Genomic DNA, 23,605 nt, shown 5'->3' with positions numbered 1-23,605 from the left:
AATTTTTTTTGACTTAGTGCAACAATTTCAAATTTTCAATGGAAATCTCTTGCTAAAATTAATAAAGATATTGAGTTTATGTATTTACCTCTGGAATTTCGACGAGACAATCACTCACGGTACTAGCCGTTCTTAGGAAATATGACTATTGAGATTAAGATTTATTCACACTAATAAAAAAATTTAAGATTTACGAAGCGAACCACTAAAATCTAAGAATGCGTTTGATATGTTAAAAAATTGAGACTGAATTAAATAACTATTTATAGGAAAAATAATCTATTTTAATCTAAAAATATGTATGCTAAAAATATGTATGTTCCATAAAATTGATGAGAATTTTTAGTTTAAAAACATATTTGTATGTTCTGTTAAATACTATGTTAATAGTGAATTTTATTTCATATTTTAGTTCGAATGCTTCGTTAAAAACTTCATTTAGTGTTTTGTTTAAAGTGTTCTTACCAAGTAAAATAATTTTATATGGATCAAGTGCAACTTGTAAGTTGTTTGAAAAATAGAGCATGAAATGAAATAGATTAGTATGAAATATATTGTTTGAAAAAATAATAAGAAGAAATACGTAGATAAAATATATTTTCAGTCCCTAGTTTTATAAGGAGTTTTGATATTTTCAGTCCCTAGTTTTATAAGGAGTTTTGATTTTTGTTCCTGTAAAATAAAATCACTTGTTTTCATTACTACATTTTTTTTTCTTTTGTTTTTGGTCCCAAAGAGCAAATTTTTTACATTTTAATGTCAATATTATTACATTTTTATGTCCAAGATGATCTATATTATGTATGTATATCATATTAAACCTATATAAGGCCATATTTTTATGTATGTTTTGTAAAAAAAAAAGTCCACATTATGTTAAAAAATGTCTAATTTTTTGCCAATTAGGGACTAAAAACAAAACAAATATTTTTGTAGGGATGAAAAAAAGTGATTTCATTTTACGGTGACGAAAACCAAAACTCGTTATAAAAGTAAATGCTGAAAACATATTTTACCCAAAAATGATAAAAGAAAATACACATTACTATAATATTTAGGAAAAAAAAAAATATTATAAACCGATTTCAATTCAATATTTAGAAAACACCAAAAACCAAACACCGAAAATCACAAAAAGGCGATTCTGCAATAATCAATCGATGGGAAGCAAAAATAGCTCGACCGACGCAAGTTTCAGCTTCGCATGGTTCTGTTGTGCGTGATGGATGATTCTTACTCTCTAAAACCCTAAAAATGGTGTCTCTGCAACTTCGAAGACTCCTACTACTCCTCCAATCCCTATCTATGTTTTCGTTCAATTTCACATCTCAAAATTCAACCACCGCATTTTCCCCCTTCCAATTTTCCATCACATTTCCATCACCCAATCCAAGCACTACTTTCATTTTCTTACCATTTTGTGTGGCATTGAGAGGATTGATCATGCTTTCATCTTAGAATTTCCAATTTTCCATCACATTTCCATCACCCAATCCAAACACTACCTTCATTTTCTTACCATTTTGTGTGGCATTGAGAGGATTGATGATGCTTTCATCTTAGAATTGAGTATTGGGTCTAACTCAACCTTACAAAACCGGCATTGTAAAGTGAGGATTGCCTCTAGTTTATAAACACCTAGTCAGTCAGGTCAGGCCATATCGCAATCAATGTGAGACTTCTTAACATTTCAAGATCCTTCTATGATGAAGGCTTCAGTTCTTAGTTGTTATGGTTAGTTCTATTTCAATACTTCCACTTTTTTTTTTAGAAAGATGTTAAGGTGTGAACTCAGAAATAAATGTCTAGGCCTATGTTTGATTATAGATACCAGTTATTAGGGCCGGTTGGATTGACTTATTTTTTGACTTGTGAAAATTATGCAAATAAATAAGTTGTTATATTAATTCATAAGTTCTCACTTACAAAAGTTGTATCTTTATAAGACATATGTTCATAAACTATATTGACAAATTTATAATAATACATAAAAACTTATCTATTTACGTAAACTGTTTTGTATAAGCTCAAAAAATAAGCCAATCCAAACATGCACTTAACATAAATGTTTATTGGTCTTTAGGGATAACGTTTTATGTCTTCATTATTATTTAGCTTAGATGGAAAGTTATTTAGTTATTCTGAAATTATCGGAGTTGGTTCATTTTTTAGACATTCTATAAGGTCTCAAAGTTCCATGTGTGCCTTTTATATGTTTTGTTTTGTAGAAATTCTGTCTGTTGTTGTGGCTTTTATTGAATGTGTCGTGTATTTGATTATGTATTTTCGCCATATATTTTCTAAAGGGATAGATCTTTGTAAGAGAAATATAAGCAAAGTTTGAAGTGTAAATTAGACATTGATTCATTTCAAGTTTCAACTAATAGAAGTAAATTCATAAATCAATCTTCCGTAAAGCACCTTCCATTCGACTAACGGATTTCAACAAAAATTGTTAAAAAAAATCCTTCTCCTTTTTTTTATTTTGGAAACATCCTTCATTTTCTTTGAATGCTTTTCAATGACAAACACTTCTATGATATGCCAATTTTCGATGTTGGTGTTTTTGTAAACTGCTATGGAGTCTAAATAATAAGGGCCCATTTGGTGTACAAGATAAGAGACAGAATATGATAACTGTATCATATCCTGCTGCAATCCAGTGTTTGGTGATACAGCAGGATATGATAAGTTAATCCTGAAGCTTATCCTATCCTGTCTCTCTAGTTATAATTCTTATCCTGAATTTGAGCTGGGTTACCAGCAGGATAAGATAAGAAAAAAAAATTACTGATTTATTTTATAAAATATATTTTAAAATACATAAAATAAAATTAGTAAGATATAAATAATAAAATAATTCATTTTTAAATATATATATGAGATTTTCTCACAGGGATAATTTTGTAATTTATATATTCTAAAATATCAAAATTTTACTAAAATTACAATATTTTAAAGTAAAATGGTTATTAAAAAATTGACAAATAGGGATATTAATTTAAATTTTATAAAAAGTTAAATATAATGCTTTTGCAATAGTAGTTTTATTATTTACGTATGAGATATATCATATATTTATTAGGCTTATCTAACATGTATATATTATTGAGTTATTTATTTGATCATGATTCATATAAAAAATTTAACTTGATTATTTTCTCATGATTTTTATTTTAAATTATATAAAATTATTTGATTACTTCTTTATATTTTTTATATATAAAATTCAAAGTATTACAAAATAATTTTTAAAAAAATAACAATTGTTTTACAAGAGTAATTTTGTCAATTAAATATGTTATATATTTTATCATATTATTATGAGCAAGTATGTATTAAAAACAAAATATAATAGTTATCATGTTTGTTATCCTGTGTGCACCAAACACCGGATATGATAACTGAGTATAACTGTTATCCTGCTGTTATCCTATCCTATCCTTATCCTGTTTTATATCATATCATGTCACTATGCTATCCTGCGCACCAAACGGGCCCTAAGTGAAAATTGGAATCATTTAGAAACAAAAGGAATTAAGAGATACTCTAATTATGTTAATAGGCATTCATTTAGGTGAGGGTTGGAATTAAGGTGTCCTCTATCACAAAAATAAAAGAAAAGATTTGAAAAGCTTAAAACAATGGAGCAAATATTAGGTGATTTGGTGGAGAAGTATTGTTTTCAACAATAGAAAAGTAGTGGCTAATGGATGACAAATGTTGTAGTGTTGGGAAAATTTAGGGGAGGTTAGCGTCTCTTAGAATTTGGTTTGTGCCTAACTCAATTCTATACAACCGGCTTGTAATGTAATGATTGCCTCTACTTATAAAACATACCATCTCACGCCCAATACTATTGGGATCGGTGCATCGGTATAAATGGTGAATGGTTTGATAGCATAAATCTGATAGCTAGTGGTCCAACAAATCATAGAGGAAGCTCTGATACCATCTTAAAATTTGGTTTGGGACTAACTCAACCCTACAAGATTGACTTGTAAAGTAACTTTTCTGGACTGGGCCTTGAGCCCAATAGCAGAGGAAAACCCCTTGGATAGTTGAGCATAGACCTAATTGAGAAACAACCCACGAGGGCACTTACGTGCCAACGGTCTCAATGCTCGACGCATTGTAACGACCGTTTACCGGAATGATGAGCATTAACTGCTCATCATGGCTTTCCAGCCGTTTCCGGTAGCCACTTGATGGTCATTAACGTCATTAACGTCATTAAGGGCCTTGACCCAGTGCTGGGGAACTATATATACATAGCTCACTACCATCACAAGGTATGTATTGTTATTCAGAGAAAACCTATACTCCACATCAAAACTGACTTGAGCGTCGGAGTGTCTTCAGGTACACAACCCCCCTCCGTTTCACCGAGGGCATTCAACGGAACTACGCCGGCACGGTAGTCTTTCTGATCAGGTACGATCAGTAACGATTGTCTTTACTTATAAAACAATGTCTACTATAAAATTAGAAGGAGTGTTACTTGTTAGTGTCATTTAAAGAGAACTTAGGAGAGGTTAATGTCATTTTCCCTTATACTAAATATATAGTAGTTATTTTTATTTTAAAAAAATATTTAATAATGAGGAGGGATCCGTTGACTCTAGGAGTAAGTCTCCATTGACTTACTCCGCTTAATAACTCGATATCGACATTATATTTCTTCAATCCAACCGTTGAATTCAAAGATCTCATTGAGTAGATCAACTCCACAAATTTTTATAAAAATTCAAAACTGTTTGATACTTTTTCTGATAACTTCAATTGAACGCACGAAAAACTTTTGAAAAAACCGTTGAATTTCAATAGTCTGAATACATAACTACATTTTTTGAATTTCTATAAAAATTTGTGGAGTTGATCTAGTCAATAAGATCTTTGAATTCAAAGATTAGATTGAAGAAATATAATTCCGATATCGAGTTATTAAGCGGAGTAAGTTTACTCCTGGAGTCAACAGATCTCTCCTCTTTAATAATTACTGCAATAATTTATTATTTTTACTATTATTTAATTATGTTATTTGTTTACTTTTATAAGAAATATTTTCTATGGCAGCCTCATGTCATTTTTTTTTATTATTTTTATTGTACTGGTAATTTAAAACTTAGAGGCCCACATTTCTCAAAGCCTCAAACAGGAAAAATAAGCCCATTAGGTTATTTTGATATTTAAGTATGTAACCCTACATCAACAATACAACGCCGCCGAACTTCACACTTTGGTTTCCCTTCTTGCAAAGGGGAACCATGAAATGGCGCCGATCTGGCAATTTCAGCCGTATCTTGCAAGACGACCAAATCCTGTGATGGTGATAAAGGGGGACCATGAAATGGCGCCTATATGACAATTTCAGCCGTAAAAGTGCCTCTTGCTCCATGAAAACACAAAAGTGGGCTATACTAGCTGGAGTGGCCATGACCTGCTCCACTATCCTGGATTGACTACTATTGCCTCATGTATGAAAGAGGCTTTTATGATTGTTTCTATGTATACACCGATTTTTGTTTAAAATTTGATATAAATGTTTCTCTTCGTATGTATTTTTTATCTGAGTATGGAATTAGATCTACTGTGGAAAATAAACAATGTGTGATACCTTAAAAAGCAGTGACATATATATTACAATCAAAAGGGCAGTGTCAACATTTTGACATGCTTTTTAAGGTATCTATATTGTTAGTGCTACTGATAATATTCCAATGACTGACATCCCTTTTGATTTATCTATCAGGCCTTTAGATGAGCAGGGTGGCTTCCAAAGGATGCAAATGAATATCCAATATACACTCATATAGGTTTTGCTCTTGTTCTTAGCAATAATGAAAACGATTTCGGAGTCGCAGCAACAAAAATGCTATGATCCCATTTTCATCTGTCTGGTGTTACTTTGTCCTTGTTATAAGAGGAGTAGTAGCTCAGTTCATCTACAGAGGTTCAGATTATAAAATCATGGCATGATGTTAAATTTGATATTAATGCTTGTCTAAGCATGCTTCTGATGGTAATTGTTTCAATTTTGCTTTATTAGAGCTTGCTCAAATTGATGACTTACTGAAAGGGTTAGAGATGGGAATTATGGAGGTGATGGCATGTCTAGTCAGTCACATGGTGCACCTAAGGTTTGGAAGGTGTATGCGAGGAAAATTAAGAAGAGAGATAAGGGTGAGTTGGCAAGTGAAGGAGAAAATGTGTGAGTCTATTCAGTTTATGCGTGGAAGATTTGTTAGGGAGGAATCACTTTCGGATATTCTATTAGTTGTGAGAGCATACGGTAGATTCTCTTTGAGTTCACTAACTCAGAGAATCTACTCTCTGCTCACAACTAACAGAATATCCAAGAGTGACTCCTCCCTAACAAACTTTCTCCACAAATACGGAATAGCCTTACGCATTTCATCCTTCACTTGCCAGCTCACCCTTATCATTCTTCCTAGTTTTCCTCCCATACACCTTCAAAACCATAGGTGCACCATGTGACTGACTAGACATGTCGTCACCTCCATAATTCCCACGCTAACCCTATTACTTACTCTCTAATTTCACGAGTTTAGGTATCAATTTCGAGTTAAGTTGGCTACAAACTCAAAAATGTGACCGAGTTTACCCGATTGAACCTGATAAACTCGCAGGAAAGTTTTAAATGATATTTTTATCTTTTTTTCCATCTCACTTTTCCCATCAAACTTGTATCAGTTCAAGTTTTCATTCTGTGGTTATATTATAATACAAAATCCAGAGGCCTTCCCACTTTCAGCACGATTGAATGGAGTCTGCTAATTTTCCTCAAATTGTACTAGATGTAAATGTTCATTAAAGGTACTCTAGCTAATTGAGGTTTTGCTTGTTTAGTTTGTAATTATTTGTATTAGTAAAATAGCACAATACAGTTTCTTTACAACAATATAATACTCTCTAGCTAAATTCTCATGCTTTAATATACATTTCACATAGTTAATCAACTCCCTCCAGGATGAATTATACTTATCTCGGGGCCAAATTCTAGATTATCTGGTCCCCTTCTCTTGGAAATCAGAGGGTTAACACAATGTGTGTCTTAGAAAATGCATGTTTTAATAATGTGGAAGTAGGAGTTATTTTTTTAAAGAAATTGGGTAGAATTATTTTCTAATCATATAATTCATGTAAAATTGTCTTTTCCTTTAAAAACAGAAAGTTGCTGTCCATGACTCTAAGTGACTTTTAAATACTTCAATTTTCTCGTTGCTCAATTTACATGAATGATTTTATTTCAAAACAATATCTTTCTAAAACTAATGCTTTACAATTGACCAATGCTATATATATCACGAGAGTTATATTCACGAACAACTTATTACACTTTACAAGTTACTTGATACATTAGCTATCCTTCCTAATGCTTGTGTATCTTTACTTAGTGTACACCTTATGTAGAGTAGTCTAGCTTATAGTTTGTTAGAAGTTTGTTAGCAGTTTGTTAGAACTACCTTCACCTATATAAAGGTGCTTGTAACTACTTTGTTTAATCAATCAATGAAAATTCCTTTCGAAGCTTTCAATATGCTTCTTCTTCTTCTTCAATATTTCTCCGCGTTTTCTGTTATCTTCAACAACTTCATGATGGTATCACATCTCTTCTGAGCTCTGCTGCGCATCGCTTCCCTTCTTATGGCTCGTGGTGGTCATAACAACACTGCCGGTGGTTCAACCACCGTTCTCTTCCAAGATCTGTCGAACAATCCCGGCGATGTTTACTACGTTCATCCTTCCGATGGTCCTACTTCTGTCGTGGTGAAACCTGTTCTCAATCACTCCAATTATCAAGCTAGGGCGCGATCCATGAAACGTGCTCTTGGAGGTAAGAATAAGCTTGATTTTGTTGATGGAACAATTGAAGTTCCTAGTGAATTTGATCCTAATTTCAAGGCATGGAATAGATGCAATATGTTGATTCATTCATGGATCATGAATTCTGTTGATGAATCAATTGCGCAAAGTATCGTTTTCCTTGATAATGCAATTGATGTTTGGAATGAGCTTAAGGAACGTTTTTCGCAAGGTGATTACATTCGAATTTCTGAATTACAATGTGAAATCTATAGCATGAAGCAAAATTCACGCTTTGTTTCAGAATTTTTCACCGCTTTAAAGTCTTTATGGGAAGAACTCGAATCATACTTTCCTACTCTTGTATGCTCGTGTCCAATGCATTGTATCTGTAACACTGGTATACGCAACGCTAAGCATCAACATGAAGTTACTCGATCTATTCGTTTTTTGACTGGTTTAAATGATAACTTCGATTCAGTGCGCGCTCAAATCTTGTTGATGAATCCTTTACCTGCCATTAATCGCATTTTTCGATGATTATGCAACAAGAAAGGCACTATAATTCCAATCATTATGATGACTCGAAAGTGCTTGTTAATGCTAGTGACAATCGAAAGCCACAAGGCCGTGGGCGTGGCTATTCATCTGGTTCAAGCTCATCTGGCTCAAGCAATAGGTCGAACAGTTTCGGTGCAAAGAACAAAGAGTGTTCCTTTTGTGGTAAAACCAATCACATTGTTGAGAATTGTTATAGGAAGCATGACTTTCCTCCACACTATGTTAAATCTAATGCTTCAGAATGCTTCTCAAGAGGAGAGGGAAGATGTTGGTGACAATCAAGGTGCTCGTATTAGTGATTTTGGTCTCACAAAGGAACAATGTTCACAATTATTGAATCTACTTCAAACTACACAATCTGGTAATCAATGTTCTTCTTATAATGCTGGTAATCAAGCATCTTCCTCCACTCAAGTCAATATTGCTAGTGGACATGTTACTTCAGGTAACTTAGTTTGCACTTTGCACAGTAGTCCTGGTCAATGGATTATTGACTCAGGTGCAAGTGATCATATTTTCTCTTCTTTCGATTACTTCAACTCCTACAAATCTATCAAACCAATTAGTGTTAAGTTGCCTAATGGACAGGTTTCCATTGCAAATTATTTTGGTTTGGTGAAATTTTCTTCGATTTTCACCATTTCACATGTGCTTTTGGTGCCTGACTTCAATTTGAATTTGATCTCCGTTCCTAAACTTTGCCTTGATAACCATTTCCTTGTGTCTTTTGATAATGATAAATGTTTGATACAGGAAAAGAAGAACTTGAAGATGATTGGTTTGGGTAAGCTCAATGGAGGATTGTATTACTTTAATCAGAACCAAGTTCAGCCTAAATCGACTACCATTGCTTCTTCTCAAGTTACTCATTCTCATGTCATTCCTAAAGAAGCCTTATGGCATTTTAGATTGGGACATTTGTCCAATAGCAAGTTGTTAGATATGCATAAACAATTTCCTTTTGTAAAAGTAGATGATCATGCTGTTTGTGATATTTGCCATTATGCAAAACACAGAAAACCTAAGTTTTCTCTTAGTTCGAATAAAACTAAACACTGTTATGAACTTTTCCATTTTGATATATGGGGTCCCTTTTCTGTTCCTTCTATTCATGGACATAAGTATTTTGTTACTGCTCTTGATGATCACAGTAGATTTACTTGGATCATTCTTTGTAAAGCTAAGTCTGAAGTTAGTACTCTTGTTCAACAGTTTTTGTTAATGATAGAAAATCAGTATAACTGTCATGTTAAAACTGTTCGAACGGATAATGGACTTAAGTTTTTTATGCCAAATTTTTATGCCTCTAAAGGTATTGAGAACCAAACCTCATGTGTCGAAACACCTCAATAAATTGGTCGTGTTGAGAGAAAGCACCAGCATATTTTAAATGTTGGAAGGGCTTTGCTTTTTCAGTCGAAACTACCTAAGCAATTTTGGTCTTATGCAGTTTTGCAGGCCACTTACATCATTAATAGGGTGTCCACTCCCTTGTTACATAATAAATCTCCTTATTTCATTAGATTCAATCATGATCCTGATTTACATGATTTGAAATTTTTTGGTTCATTATGCTATGCTTCCACTCTTCAAAATCAAAGAACCAAATTCGATAGTAGAGCTGGAAAAGCTGTTTACTTAGGACATAAGTCAGGTGTCAAAGGGGCAGTTTTGCTTGATTTGCACACCAAGTCCATTTTTATTTCTAGGCATGTCACATATCATGAACACATTCTACCCTATCGAAACCACAATCCACCTTTTCAATGGTCTTATCATTCGATTCATTCTACTTCTGATGATATATTCCTGCATCAGACACAGTCACACCATCTACTCCCATTTTTTATGATGACTTTCTTGTTACCACCCAAAGCCATATACCTGACTCTGATTCTTCTCCTTCTTCTTCACCTACTCCTCCTCCACTTCCACCTGACAATAATGATATTGTCATTAGAAAATCTACAAGATTGAGGTCTCAACCTAGTCACTTGAATGATTATGTATGCAATATTTTCGATGCTCATTCCAAATCATCATCTCAAGGTATGCTTTATCCTATTTCACATTTTCATTCTTGTGCTAACTTCTCTACTTCACATACCAAATTTGTTTTGTCTGTTAACAATGATATTGAACCTAGCACTTACAAACAAGCTAGCCTGCAAGATTGTTGGGTTCAAGCTATGAATGCAGAACTTCATGCTTTGCAACAGAACAAAACTTGGATCCTAGTGCATGCACCACCTAATGTAAGGCCTATAGGAAGCAGATGGGTTTACAAGGTGAAGCATAAGGCAGATGGATCCATAGAGAGGTATAAAGCACGTCTTGTAGGTAAAGGATACACACAGGTCGAAGGTATTGATTTCTTTGAAACATTCTCACCTGTTGCAAAAATCACCACTGTGAGGACCTTGATAGCTTTAGCTGCAATTAAGTCTTGGCACTTACACCAGTTGGATGTCAATAATGCATTCTTGCATGGAGATTTGCAAGAAGAGGTTTACATGTCTATTCCTCAGGGTGTTACTACTTCAAAGCCAAATCAAGTTTGTAAATTGCTGAAATCCTTATATGGTTTAAAACAGGCCAGCAGAAAGTGGTATGAGAAACTTACCAGTGTTTTAATAGCTCAAGGTTATGTGCAGTCGAAATCAGATCACTCCTTATTCACACTTTACAAAGATTCTAGTCTCACTGCTCTTTTAGTCTATGTGGATGATATGATTTTGGCTGGTGATTCACTCGATGAATTTCTCCACATCAAGAAGCTATTGGATGATTTATTCAAAATTAAGTACCTTGGCCAGTTGAAATATTTCCTTGGCATTGAAGTAGCCCATTTCAGTCGAGGTATAACTCTTTGTCAACGCAAGTATTGCCTTGACTTATTACAAGACACTAGTTTACTTGGAGCTAAGCCTGCAAAGACACCTCTTGACCCTTCAGTCAAGTTACATCAAGATACCTCCACCATTTGAAGACATTGCTAGCTATCGAAGATTGGTAGGAAAATTGTTGTATCTCACCACCACTAGGGCAGATATTGCTTTTGTCACTCAACAACTTAGTCAATTTCTGACTACACCTACACAGGTTCATTATGATACTGCTTGTCGAGTGGTTAAATATCTTAAAGGTTCCCCGGATCGTGGTTTCTTCTTTAGCAGGACTTCAAAATTACAATTGCTTGGTTTTACTGATGCTGATTGGGCAGGTTTCCTTGATATACGACGATCTACTTCAGATTAACATATCATGGTCGCCATAGCCTCTAACAGAGAGACTAATTTGAGTGACATTTGAGCTAGTAATAGTATTGATGTTGGATCAACGTGCAATGTGACATGTCCAATTAAAAATGGCGGTACCTGACTTGGCATATGCATGGAACGTAGGGACAACCTCATCTGCCACACCAGCATAAGGATCACCCTCATAAACTTTTTGACTTAGATTGAAGTTAATACTATAGGAGGTTCTTCTTCTGATGATTTTGTCAACACCATGGAACGAGAAAAAGGTTATGTAAGAGAAACATCATAGGATGTTACATATATATGGGATAGTGTGTTACATGAGGTGAGTACCGATTGGTGTATATTATATAGGCTTTGGCATATATATAAGGTCTTTTCTTGTATTTATGGTTTGTTTCTCTGGTTTGCCTGATTGAGAGAGGTAGAGAGATATTGTTTTGCACCATTCAATAGTAATGATATGTCATGCAACCCATTTCTATTAGTGTCGGATACGTGTCAGACACCAACACTTTTTGGCATTTTTGGAGTATCGAGGCTTGTCAGTTGAGAACTACAGAAATTTAAGTCTGCTTCTCAGTTGACACCAACACCATTGCAACTGGCTGTAAATTTGTCATCCTAGGTAACCATAGAGATGCATGGACTTGAGGTAACTATGCCTTTCTACTTTGTAGATTTGGTTCTGTTTATGAGTATAATTTTGATGCACTTTATAGAAGAAATCATCTTATGTGTGATTTTTGAGGTAGTTGCGATTAGCATTGTTCATCCTTCGATTTAGGAAGGAATCCAAACTGAACCGTCACAAGTCACAACAGTTTGGTAAAACTGATCCAAATTGTTAATGGTTCGCCCCAAACTGAACTTGTATAAAGCAAAGGTTTTCTTATTCTTTTATCCTATAAAAGGTTTTCCTATTTTATTACAACAAAATTAATCATACATCCTTTCAATAATTTTTTCCCACATAATGAAATCCGGCCAATAAAACATTAATGAAGTAGGCAAGGGACACTTGGAATGGTGTTTGTAGCAGTTCCATAGGCATTGTGACAAATAGCTGAAACCTTCTTTCCTTGTTGATTTGATTTAATATTGATTTGATCCAATATAATGTTGTGACAACCAGCGGAGCTACAATCTAAATTAACAGCTATGTTGCCATCACAAGTTCCATAAACTCCTCGATATGTTACATCACTTACCGAAACATCTGTATCCTAAAAATTTCAAAAAAATTCAACACATATAACTATGTATTAGTATATTATTATGTATATGAATCTGTTGAAATGATAAGATATAATAACATGAGCATCTTGAATAAAATGTGTACCAGCTCCATATCTTGAAGATAATGCTGATCTATAATTATTGGGTTCTTAACATTAACTAGAATGATTTTTTCAAATGTAATATGTTTTGCATAACCCGAACCTCCCTGCAAAAAATTAGACAAAGAAGGTGTTGTCATAACATTACATGTTTGTCTAAAAGTAAGGACTAAAACAATCTCAATAACATATAAGGACTAAAATTGAATAAACTTTAACATAAAAATATTTAACCATATTAGTCATATACTTACCGGAGCTGTCTTTATTCTTCCTCCATTTGAAGTCCCGATGAAGGTGCAATTCCGTACATTAACATTAGAAACTTGATCATTAGGTCTTGTTTTACCAAGACTGCCAACACTGATCAATTCATGATGTATAAATTTTTATGAGATTTGTGATAAATATGAATACGTGTACAATATAAAATTTACAATTCTAGCACATCAAAACAAGTTTATTGATGTCAATAATTCAGACTCTAAACTAATAGTATATCATACTAACAACAATTGTTTATTAAAACTCATATTTAATGTTGAAAAATAAGATTTTTAAAAATATATATATCAATTTAGGATGTTAGTTGTCTAATATTCATATCATGATTGTGATCTCTTGATTACAACTAGTACTCTTAAGATGTAAACAAGTGTTCTTTCAATTACTTGCTCTCATTTTGATCTATGTTACAATACAAATAGTATATATATGAAATTGAACTTTAGATCGCGAGAAAAAATTTATAAACCTTATCCCATGTCCTGGTCCACAAGTAACCCCAGTAGCATTGATAAAAGAGGAGCCACCATTGATGGCAATACAATCATCACCTGTTTGAAAGAAAAACAATAGATTAAATTTACACAAAAAATGTTAATCATTTTAAAGATGACGAATATTTATATAAAAAAAAAACAAATTTTACAATTTTTAATATTTATTTATATAATGTTTAGTTATTATTAACTTTTTATTTTAATTTTTTTATTAAAATTTTTGCCTCTTTTATTCATAACAACTTATGTTTTCTCTCTTTTACAAAATAACATGTTAACTTTTTAATAATACTAAAAATTTAAAATATCATAAGATAATATTACAAAATAACATAATGATTTTTCAATAATACTAAAATGTAAAATCATAAGATAATATAAAGTTTATTTACCAGATTTTATGTTGGAATCTTTTACTAAGATATTACTAGAAAAAGAAATGTCAAAGCCATCAGTGTTGGGGCTAGTAGGAGGGGAATCTATGGATATATGAGAAAATGTTGCACCATTGCACATATTAACCGATACATGACTTCTTGGGCTATTAGTGATCTTTATGTTACTAACACTAAGATCATTGCAAGAATGAAAATGCAAGACCTGTACCATCAAGAAAAAAAGAAGTCAAAATATATCCATCATCACTTTAAAATATTAATTTGGGGATCAATCCTTTCAAAAATAAATTAAACAAATGAGTTCTATATTGAATTTAATAGTTCAATAAGTCAAAAATGTTATAATAATAATAATAATAATAATAATAATAATAATATAAAATGTCATAAAAAATAATAGTCATATGTGAAAGGGTTATACTTTTCACATATTAATTGTAACAAAAAAAAAAGTAAATAATAACTGAGACAAAGTAAATAATGATAATATATATACCCCAGGTCGTTGACAACCAGAACATTGCCACCATGTTGAACCACCTCCATCGGCTCCTCCTTGGCCATTGCCGTCAATTGTGAGTCCATTTAAATTCTCGATGGAAATCAAACTTTCCCCAGCTTTCCATGCTTCTCTAGATGGTGCAACTATTTTCCCTTCAAACTTCAATATAGATTGCAAAATATATATAAGGAGATTTGAACTTTGTCCTTTAAATAACATGTGAATAATGTTTATCTATATCTGTATTTGTGTGTGTGTTTGCTCACCTATTTATATATATATATATATATATATATATATATATATATATATATATATATATATATATATATATATATATATATATATATATATATATATATATATATATATATATATATATATATATATGTACTAGCAGCGTAAATATTTTTTAATTAATTACAACCATTAAATTTTGATTATATTTACGTTAAGAGTCATCTAAAATATGTTTTTTGATTGACGGTGTAAATATTTTTACACTAACAATGCATCATCAATCTCTTATTTTTTCTTATAGAACAAAATAAATATTTTTAACATATAATAAAACATTTTCGGAATGAGTTCCAAAGAATAAAATTATGCATATGTATATTTTCAATATAAACTATTATTTTAAAAACAATTAATATTATAAATAATATATATTAGTTTTTCCCATCAATATAAAACTAATATATTAGATACCTGAATGTGAATTTTGCCTTTGCAACGACCGCTGAAGTGTAACTTTGTCACCAAGAATGTTTTTTTTGCTGGTATAACTAGTGTTGACATCCCTACTGAATTGCACACATTGCTCCATGTACTTGCAAATGCCTACAATTGAACTTATACATATGATTAAAAATATTGTTAAGGGTCACTCAATTAGTGACATATGTCTAAATTATAAAAAAAAGAAAAGAAATATAAATAGAGAAATATATACTTGTGTATCATCAGATTTTCCATCGCCATGTGCACCATAATTCATTACATTATAAATACCATTTTGTGTTCCAATATTCAATCTTGTACATAGACAAGGAGAAATAAAATCAAGAAGGAGGACAAAAATAATGAACGATTGCATGTTGACTACAACAAAATTAAGCACGAGAAAGATTAATTAAGAAATACTAAGATGAATTGTAATGATATTATGTGGGAGTTAAATAAAGAATTACATGCATGCATGAAAAACACTTTATTATGAAATTTCTATGTTAGTAGAGAAGAAAAGTAAACGGTCAATATATAAGAATAATAAATATTTATAATATTATTCCGTCTTATCTTTTTAGAAATATATATAATTACTATTATTATTTTTTTTAAATAATACTATTATTATTATTATTACTATTATATTAATATAATTAAAAACTTAACCAAAAATGTATATGACTCAAAATGAGTCAAATTAAAATTAAATAATTACAAATAATATAAATCTATTTTATATAGTTTTTACCTCCCATTTAACGTCTAGTTATGTAATATTTTCATATTTTCTATTATATATCCGAATTTTAAATAAGAAATTAAAATGAAAAATATTTAAATTTTGTTAGATAAAATGAAACCATCAATGCATCAAGTTTAATATAAAATATTTATAATTTTATGTTCTAAAACATTATTACATTATGAAATTATATTTCGTAATGATTCCCATTATGTCAAAATAATATAAATGAATTTTTGACTAAATATTTGAACAAACTCTGCAAATTACGAAATTATCTTTCGTAATGACTCCCTTCTTTTTCGCTAATTTTTTTTAAGGAAGTTAAAGCAATTGATCTTTCGCATTTATTCTTCACACATGGGAGAGTGTGGGAGGTTTTTATCCCTAACAGAGTAGATAAGAAGGGTTAGAGGTTAAGATTTATCAAGGTTCTTACAAAAAAGTTTTGAATTAGGGGTTGACGAGTGGTTCTGCAAGTGCACAAAATCGCTACCAAGTAATAAAATGATAAGTTTATCGTTCTCCATAGAGATTGTGCAAAAGTTACTAGTTTCGCTTAAGAATTAGATAGTTTTGCATTCACTTTGTTTGTTTGGAGATAGTTGTGCGGTAAAAGTAAATTGCAGGAAAGTAAATGATAGAAAACTAAATAAAAGTAAATACAAGTGCATGTGTGACCACGCGGGGTGGTTAAGTGTGGTCGAATCTTTCCCTTACTCCTTTTTGGTGGTTAATTCCATTGTTCCCCTCTCTCGGGATTAGTCTTCTAAAATAGGTTCGGAAGCACGCGTTCCCTATTTCTATTACAAACTGTTCAGAGCCTAATTTAGGTTTCCTTACTCTGCATAAATATCATAGCCCCAGCCGGCTCCACTTACTCGTTTAAACTTTGGTATCATAACCTTTAAGGCTCAATGTGTCACAAGCTGTCACGTGTGCCTAAACTAGTCCTAACTCTGTCTCAGGTAGAATTTATCGTTCTTAACTAAGCTTTTAATCCTATACTAAGACCTCTGATACTGAATTTAATGGTCTCATGTTGGACCTTAGCACACGTCATTCGTTCGGGATAACTAGCTTAATTTCCTATCCGATATCCACTAGCTCCTTAGATTTCATTCTAATGTGATCAGTATTAAAATAAATATAAAATCAGACGATAAAAAAGTTTGAAAGTAGAAACAATTGAATTTATACCCAAATTATACAAAACCAAGCATTCGTAAGAGAGTTCAACGACTCCACCTAACCTAGGAAAAATAAATTACAAAGACAAAAAAGAAAAGAACTTTATTGGCTTTGGAGTTCCTTGACCCTCCTTGCCTCCTCCTTAGTTCTCCAAACTGTAGAGTGAATATTGAATATGCTCCAATATTTCTGAATATTTTTGAATTGAATAATAGCGAAGGAGGAATGCTCTATTTATAGTTTTTTAGCTGGGTTTGAGCTTTTTCTGCACGTCCATCGCACCCATCGTGGCCACGATGGAGTGTAATTTCGCCTCATCGTGGCCACGATGCATCATATCATGGTACGATGAAAGATTTACTCTACATTTTCTGCATGCTTTTGCCGTCATCATCGTGCCACGATGACAAGTCATCATGGTACGATGGAAAAGATTTGTTGCAGATTTTCTTCAATTTAAACTGCCTTCTCATCGTGCCACACTGGATCTCATCGTAGGTACGATGACTGCGCTGTTTATTACTTTTTTGCTGTTTTTTCTACTTTTCTTGCTTCTGGGCCAAATATCTTCACTTTTCAGGTATTTGCTTGCTTTTGAGCTTCAATTGCTATTAGAACTACCTTAATTTACTACTAAAATTATCATATAATTGATTGTTATTAGAGGTGGTTGAGGCCAATCTACTTAAACTTCAAAAATGTTTTATGGGTTTTTAAAAATATTTAAAGAACACATACTTATTTTGGAGTGGATGCACGTGCAAAAAAAAAAAATGCTTCCATTCCCTTTTGTATATCCAAATTGAAAATGAAATATTTATTTAATATTATTAATATTATTCCATCTTCTCTTTTTAGATGACTGGCGTCGATTTTACAACGGAAGGTGGAGGATAGCCGCCGGCCTAGATTGTCGTCGGAGACTGGGATTGGAGAATATATATATGTACTTCATCCGTCCCAAAATATAAGCAAAAAGTGGTCAATCAAAGTGAATGTATTTGGTTAAAAATTTAGTCCAAATACATCTATTTTGGTTGACCACTTTTTACTTATATTTTGGGACGGAAGGAGTATTATTTTTGTGTGTTGTGTGTTTCTGACGCGCACGTTGTAACGCCTCATTGTGGTGAAGAGGGATAAAACATTTTTGTTGTTCGGTAAGATTTGTGAGTTACCGGTTCAGAATTTCTCGAGAGATAGATGGTGGTTTGTAAGTGATCCTCTTATCCCCGTATTTTTTTTCTAACCTACTATTCAAGGTGAATTCTTTAGAGAATGTTGGAATATCAATATAAAAGTGAATGTGCGTTCTAAAACTATTGTGAATTCTAAAAGTGATGTTGGATCAAGGTGAATTCTAAAACTAGTCATTTACCTAGAAGCATACGGAGTAGAAATTATTGTGCGTTTTAATTCTATACTAAGATCTCAGGTACTGAATTTAATGGTCTCATGTTATCCCTAGCATACCATCCTTCGTTCGGGATTACTAGCTTCATTTCCTATGCGATATCTACTAGGTCCTTAGATTTTATTCTAATGTGATCAATATTAAAATAAATATGATACCGGACAATAAAAGAGTTTATAATAGAAATAACTGAATTTATACCCAAATAATATAAATTATACAACCAAACATTCGTAAAGGAGTTTCTCGACTCCACCTAACCTAGGAAAAATAAATTACAAAAAGCAGAAAGAAAAGAACCTTGTTGGCCTTGGAGTTCCTTGGCCTCCTTACCTTCTCCTTCGAGTTCTCCTACTCTAGTTGAATATTGAATAAGTCTCAATATTTCTGAATGAATAATAATGGAGGAATGAGACTTTATTTATAGTTTTTCAGCTGGATTTGGGCTTTTTTTGCGCATCCATCGCACCCATCGTGGCCACGATGGCGTGTATTTTTGCCTCATCGTGGCCACGATGGATCCTATCGTGGTGCGATGGAAGATCTTCTTAGGATTTTCTGCGTATTCTTTAAGTCATCATCGTGCCACGATGGAAAAAAATTTCTGTAGATTTTCTTCAATTTAACCGCCTTCTCATCGCGCCACGCTGAGACTCACCGTGGGTACGATGGTTGCGCTGCTTTATTATATTTTTGCCATTTTTTTGCTGTTTTTTCCACTTTTCTTGCTTCTGAATCTTGTAACGTGCTCCTCAAACGGACTGTTGTGATTGGTTTTGTGTCGATTTTGAGTTCCTTCTTGATTTTGAGGAGCACGTTCTTGTCTTGAGGGTTGCATTTCTCCGAATATAATGCAGGAACATCAAACATAATACTAGAACCACTGCAGTTCCACCAAACTTGGTTCTCATTTTTTGTTGTAATTTGAACTTTGATGGGAGAGAATTGAAATGGATTAATGGAACATCTGGACTTATAGAATGTAATAATAATGTGAAACACATGACTTTGTTGTTAGCATCACAGAATAAAATAAAATAATGAATTGTTGTAGTAATATGATCAATTTTCAAATCACTGTATGTTTCCTTGTAATTTTGTAAAAGTCGTAAATAGTAATCCATCCGTCCATATATAAGACATTTTTGCAAATTGTTTGTTATCCCATTTTTGCAATTTGTCTTTATTACTTGCATTTGTCCACACAAACGCTTGTTATGCAAATAAGCATAAACAACAAACCTGTCATGAAATCTCTCAGTCCCACCCTATCAATGCCGCTGGAATATTTCCATAAATCTTATTATGATTCACATCCAACCCTATCAAGCTAATCTAAAAAAAAAATCCAACCCTATCAAACTTTGTTTTGGAAAATAAACTTTCGAAAAATCAAACTAAAGTAAAAAAGTTTAGCGGCGCAGCTTGTTGTCCGTCTACCTTTTGTTCATGTGTAATTATTATAATTATAGCCAATAACAAACTCTTCCTTCACACGACAAGACTCTTTAAGAGAAGACTCTGAAACAAACACACACGGACTCTTAACAGTTAATTATAGGAACAATCTTTTACTTTGTTTGGGCCTTGTATGATTTGTTTATGGTTTTTTTTCCTTGACTCTTTGTAAATATTTGTAGTCGATCTCGGTACACCTTGTGCTGGGGAGACTGTTTTTTAATATATATCTCATTTTGGCTTGTTCAAAAGAAAATTATAGGAACAATGAAACACATAAAAGTAAAGGGATAGAGGATGACACATTTGATTTTTATATTGGTTCACCTATAACAAGTTTACTTCAGTCCACCCCACCTAGGTGATTTTGCCTTGCACCTCAATGACTTAATTCAATAATCTAGATAGATTACAACAACAAAAACACTGACTACCTATCAATCACTCCTTGAGAATTCTGACTTCGACAAGTCCCCCAAGAAGATTTCCAACCTTAATCTAGAAAGATTAATATTAGCCCTTTGTGTTTATAGCGTGCTTATTATAAGCAGATTACACAAATGATTTTTTGAGCTCTTGATACTTAGTGATTTCTTCAAAGTATTCTATACAGAAGATTTACAAAGAAATGAGAGAATTATATGTTCAAGTATATATGTACATTGTATTGTATGTGCAATTGTGTATATGTTGTTGTTGTACTTGCTTTGTCTTCTTTGATCTTCTTTTATAGCTACTTTGAGGAATTAGATCGTTGGAGTTTGAATAGGAGCGTCTTCCTCTTCATTGTTGATTGCCATGATTTTAACGCTGCCATTGCAACGCTTTCCTTATTTGATATCCTTGTCTGATGCTTCATATAAGGAAATTCTTCATTTAATATTGATGGCATTAGATCTTCTTCCAACGTCTCTTTTGATCGTTGACTTAGGTTGATTTATCATTGATGTGTAGTCAGATCTTTGGCTCCTCTTATATGTGATTACTTGGATTATTAATTGAACTTTACGCACAGTGTCTGAAGTTTAATACTAGTGACATAACTTTGAACTTCACTCATTCAGAGTCTTCATCTAGTTCAGAGTTAGAGTCTTGCTCTGTTCAACGTCCTTTATTTGAGGTCTTTCAGAATCATCAGTTACAACTTCTATTTATTTTTTGCAAACTCAACAAACACGTTAGTGCATAAAACTGTTCTCTCATATTTTGTTATCATCAAAACTCCTGAGTTAAATAGTTGCAGAACCAACCTTGTTCCAACAATCTCCCATTTTTGATGATGACAAACATATGTATTTTGATGAACAATTTTAAGTTCTTTTTGACAGAAAATAATGTACTCATTCAGAGTGAGGTTTGTAAGCTCCTCTGAAGGTGTTAATTCATGCACTTGATCATAGCGAGGTTTGTAAGCTCCCCTTGAAAGTGTTACTCATGAAAAAATTTCGTTTGGTTTAAAACAGCAGAGTTATGTTTGCAAGCTCCCTTGAGTTTTAGACCTTCAAAATTTTCTTTAGTCAAGGCGTGCAAAGTGAGGTTTGCAAGCTCTCTCTGTGTTTCAAGACTTTAGAAAATATCGAGTTTTCAGAAAATTTAGAGCATCATTTATGAGTATCTTAAGTTCAAGGAGTATACTACTTGAAAAATTAAATGTAGAGAGGGAAGGAATCCGTCGCTAATGTGTGAAATTTCCGTCACAAACATGTTTAGTAACGGATTTAACGACGACACAATATCCGTCACTAATGATTGCCCAAAAATGTAACATTTATTCTTAGAATTCCGTCGCTAATTATTGACGGATTTAACCTAGGATGCAGTGGAACATGATGATCAATGCTCTGCTAGGGTTTCACCTAGCTTGAGCGCAGCCGCCATTGCATATCGAATCGATCTGTTCAGTAGTTTTCATCAATTGTTTTCCATGATTGGCTGGCCCGACCATGGCCATGCTTGCTATTGAGTGTCAATTTGCATCAATTGGATCGACAAAGCCAAGTGGTGCAATGATTGGTGATTATGCTAGTCACGCATATAAGGTTAGTAGTTCTACTATTGCAATTAGTGGATGCAATCGGTGAAGTGGATACAAATTTACAAATCTGGTTGAGTGTCATGCTAATTCTTCAAATTCCAACATGGATGTAGCACCTACTAATGATGGTCACGCATATAAGTCACATGCTTCTCATATTTGCACCAAGCCGCATTCACAAAGTCACCAATCACATCATAACTTTTTTGTTTATCCCAACCTAACTTTTCATTCAAATTCAAATTATTTTCTCACTCTTAAATTTCACTATATACACATTTGAAATTTCAATCACTTTCATTGCTCTAATTTCTCTTTGATTTCAATCACTTTCACAATATCTTTTTTGCTTAAATGCAGTTTTACCCCTCCTATTTTGAAAAATGCGGAATTTTACCCTCCGTATTTTAAAATGCGGAATTTTACCCCCCTATTTTATAATTTGTTGGATTTTGCCCTCCACCAAAATTCTGCACAAAATCTGCTTATGATCCTCGAGTTCAAAGCTTCGCACAAATTTCAATTTGGATCAATAATTCACCAAACTGATACCGAAACAACCGCAATCGAGTTTGTTTTCCACAGAATCAAACTCCACTAAATTTGGAGTTACAGAGAGAGATTAATTACTGTTTTAGTGAAGGTATGTTCAAATTAATTATCGTATGAAACTACTACTGGTATTTTTGTCGTGTCTCTCACCCTGTAGCTCATTTTTGAATACTATTTACATGTATAGAAAGCTAACGAAATTATCCTTGTTGGCATTTCAATTTCGTCGAATTTGGAGTTACGATGCGTTCGGTAGACGATGTTGAATTTGAAGGTCACAAGTAGATTTCTGCAGAATTAGTAATTGGATAGACCTTCACTAAAACGGTAATTAATCTCTCTATAACTTCAAATTTAGTGGGGTTTGATTCTGTGGAAAGATAACTCGATTACGGTCGTTTCGGTATCAATTTTGTGAATTATTGATCCAAATTGAGTTCTGTGCGAAGCTTTGAACTTGAGGCTCAGAAGCAGATTTTGTGCAGAATTTTGGTGGGGGGCAAAATCCAACAAATTATAAAATAGGGGGGGTAAAATTCCGCATTTTAAAATAAGGGGGTAAAACTCCGCATTTTTCAAAACAGGAGGGGTAAAACTGCATTTAAGCCTTCTTTCTAAATATTTAACTACATTTTCCTTAAATATATAATAATTAATTTACTAAATAAATTAAACAATGGACAAAATATTCTACTAATAACAATTTTTTTTTTTTAAAAAAAAAACCATCTTATACAGGATAAGTTTTGACTGATATAAATTTCAAAATATCACCTGAAACAAATTTTAATTGATAAAAATTTCAAAA

General features: G+C 32.7%; 1 protein-coding gene across 1 annotated transcript; it reads right to left on the bottom strand.

The window, feature by feature from the left end:
• Positions 1–12,649: 12,649 nt before the first annotated feature.
• On the bottom strand, positions 12,650–15,772 carry LOC123884370 (probable polygalacturonase At3g15720). The gene is made up of 9 exons (XM_045933453.1): positions 15,629–15,772; positions 15,385–15,516; positions 14,668–14,832; positions 14,166–14,373; positions 13,746–13,827; positions 13,246–13,354; positions 12,994–13,098; positions 12,788–12,877; positions 12,650–12,727 (listed from the first exon to the last, which is right to left on the bottom strand). The coding sequence occupies exons 1-9, from the start codon at positions 15,770–15,772 to the stop codon at positions 12,650–12,652; spliced, it is 1,113 nt and encodes a 370-aa protein (XP_045789409.1).
• Positions 15,773–23,605: the final 7,833 nt, after the last annotated feature.

The sequence above is a fragment of the Trifolium pratense genome, linkage group LG5 (genome assembly GCF_020283565.1).
Source record: "Trifolium pratense cultivar HEN17-A07 linkage group LG5, ARS_RC_1.1, whole genome shotgun sequence".
Taxonomy (NCBI): domain Eukaryota; kingdom Viridiplantae; phylum Streptophyta; class Magnoliopsida; order Fabales; family Fabaceae; genus Trifolium; species Trifolium pratense.
Note: the sequence above shows the minus strand (reverse complement) of the source record. Positions and strands in the feature narration are given on the sequence as shown.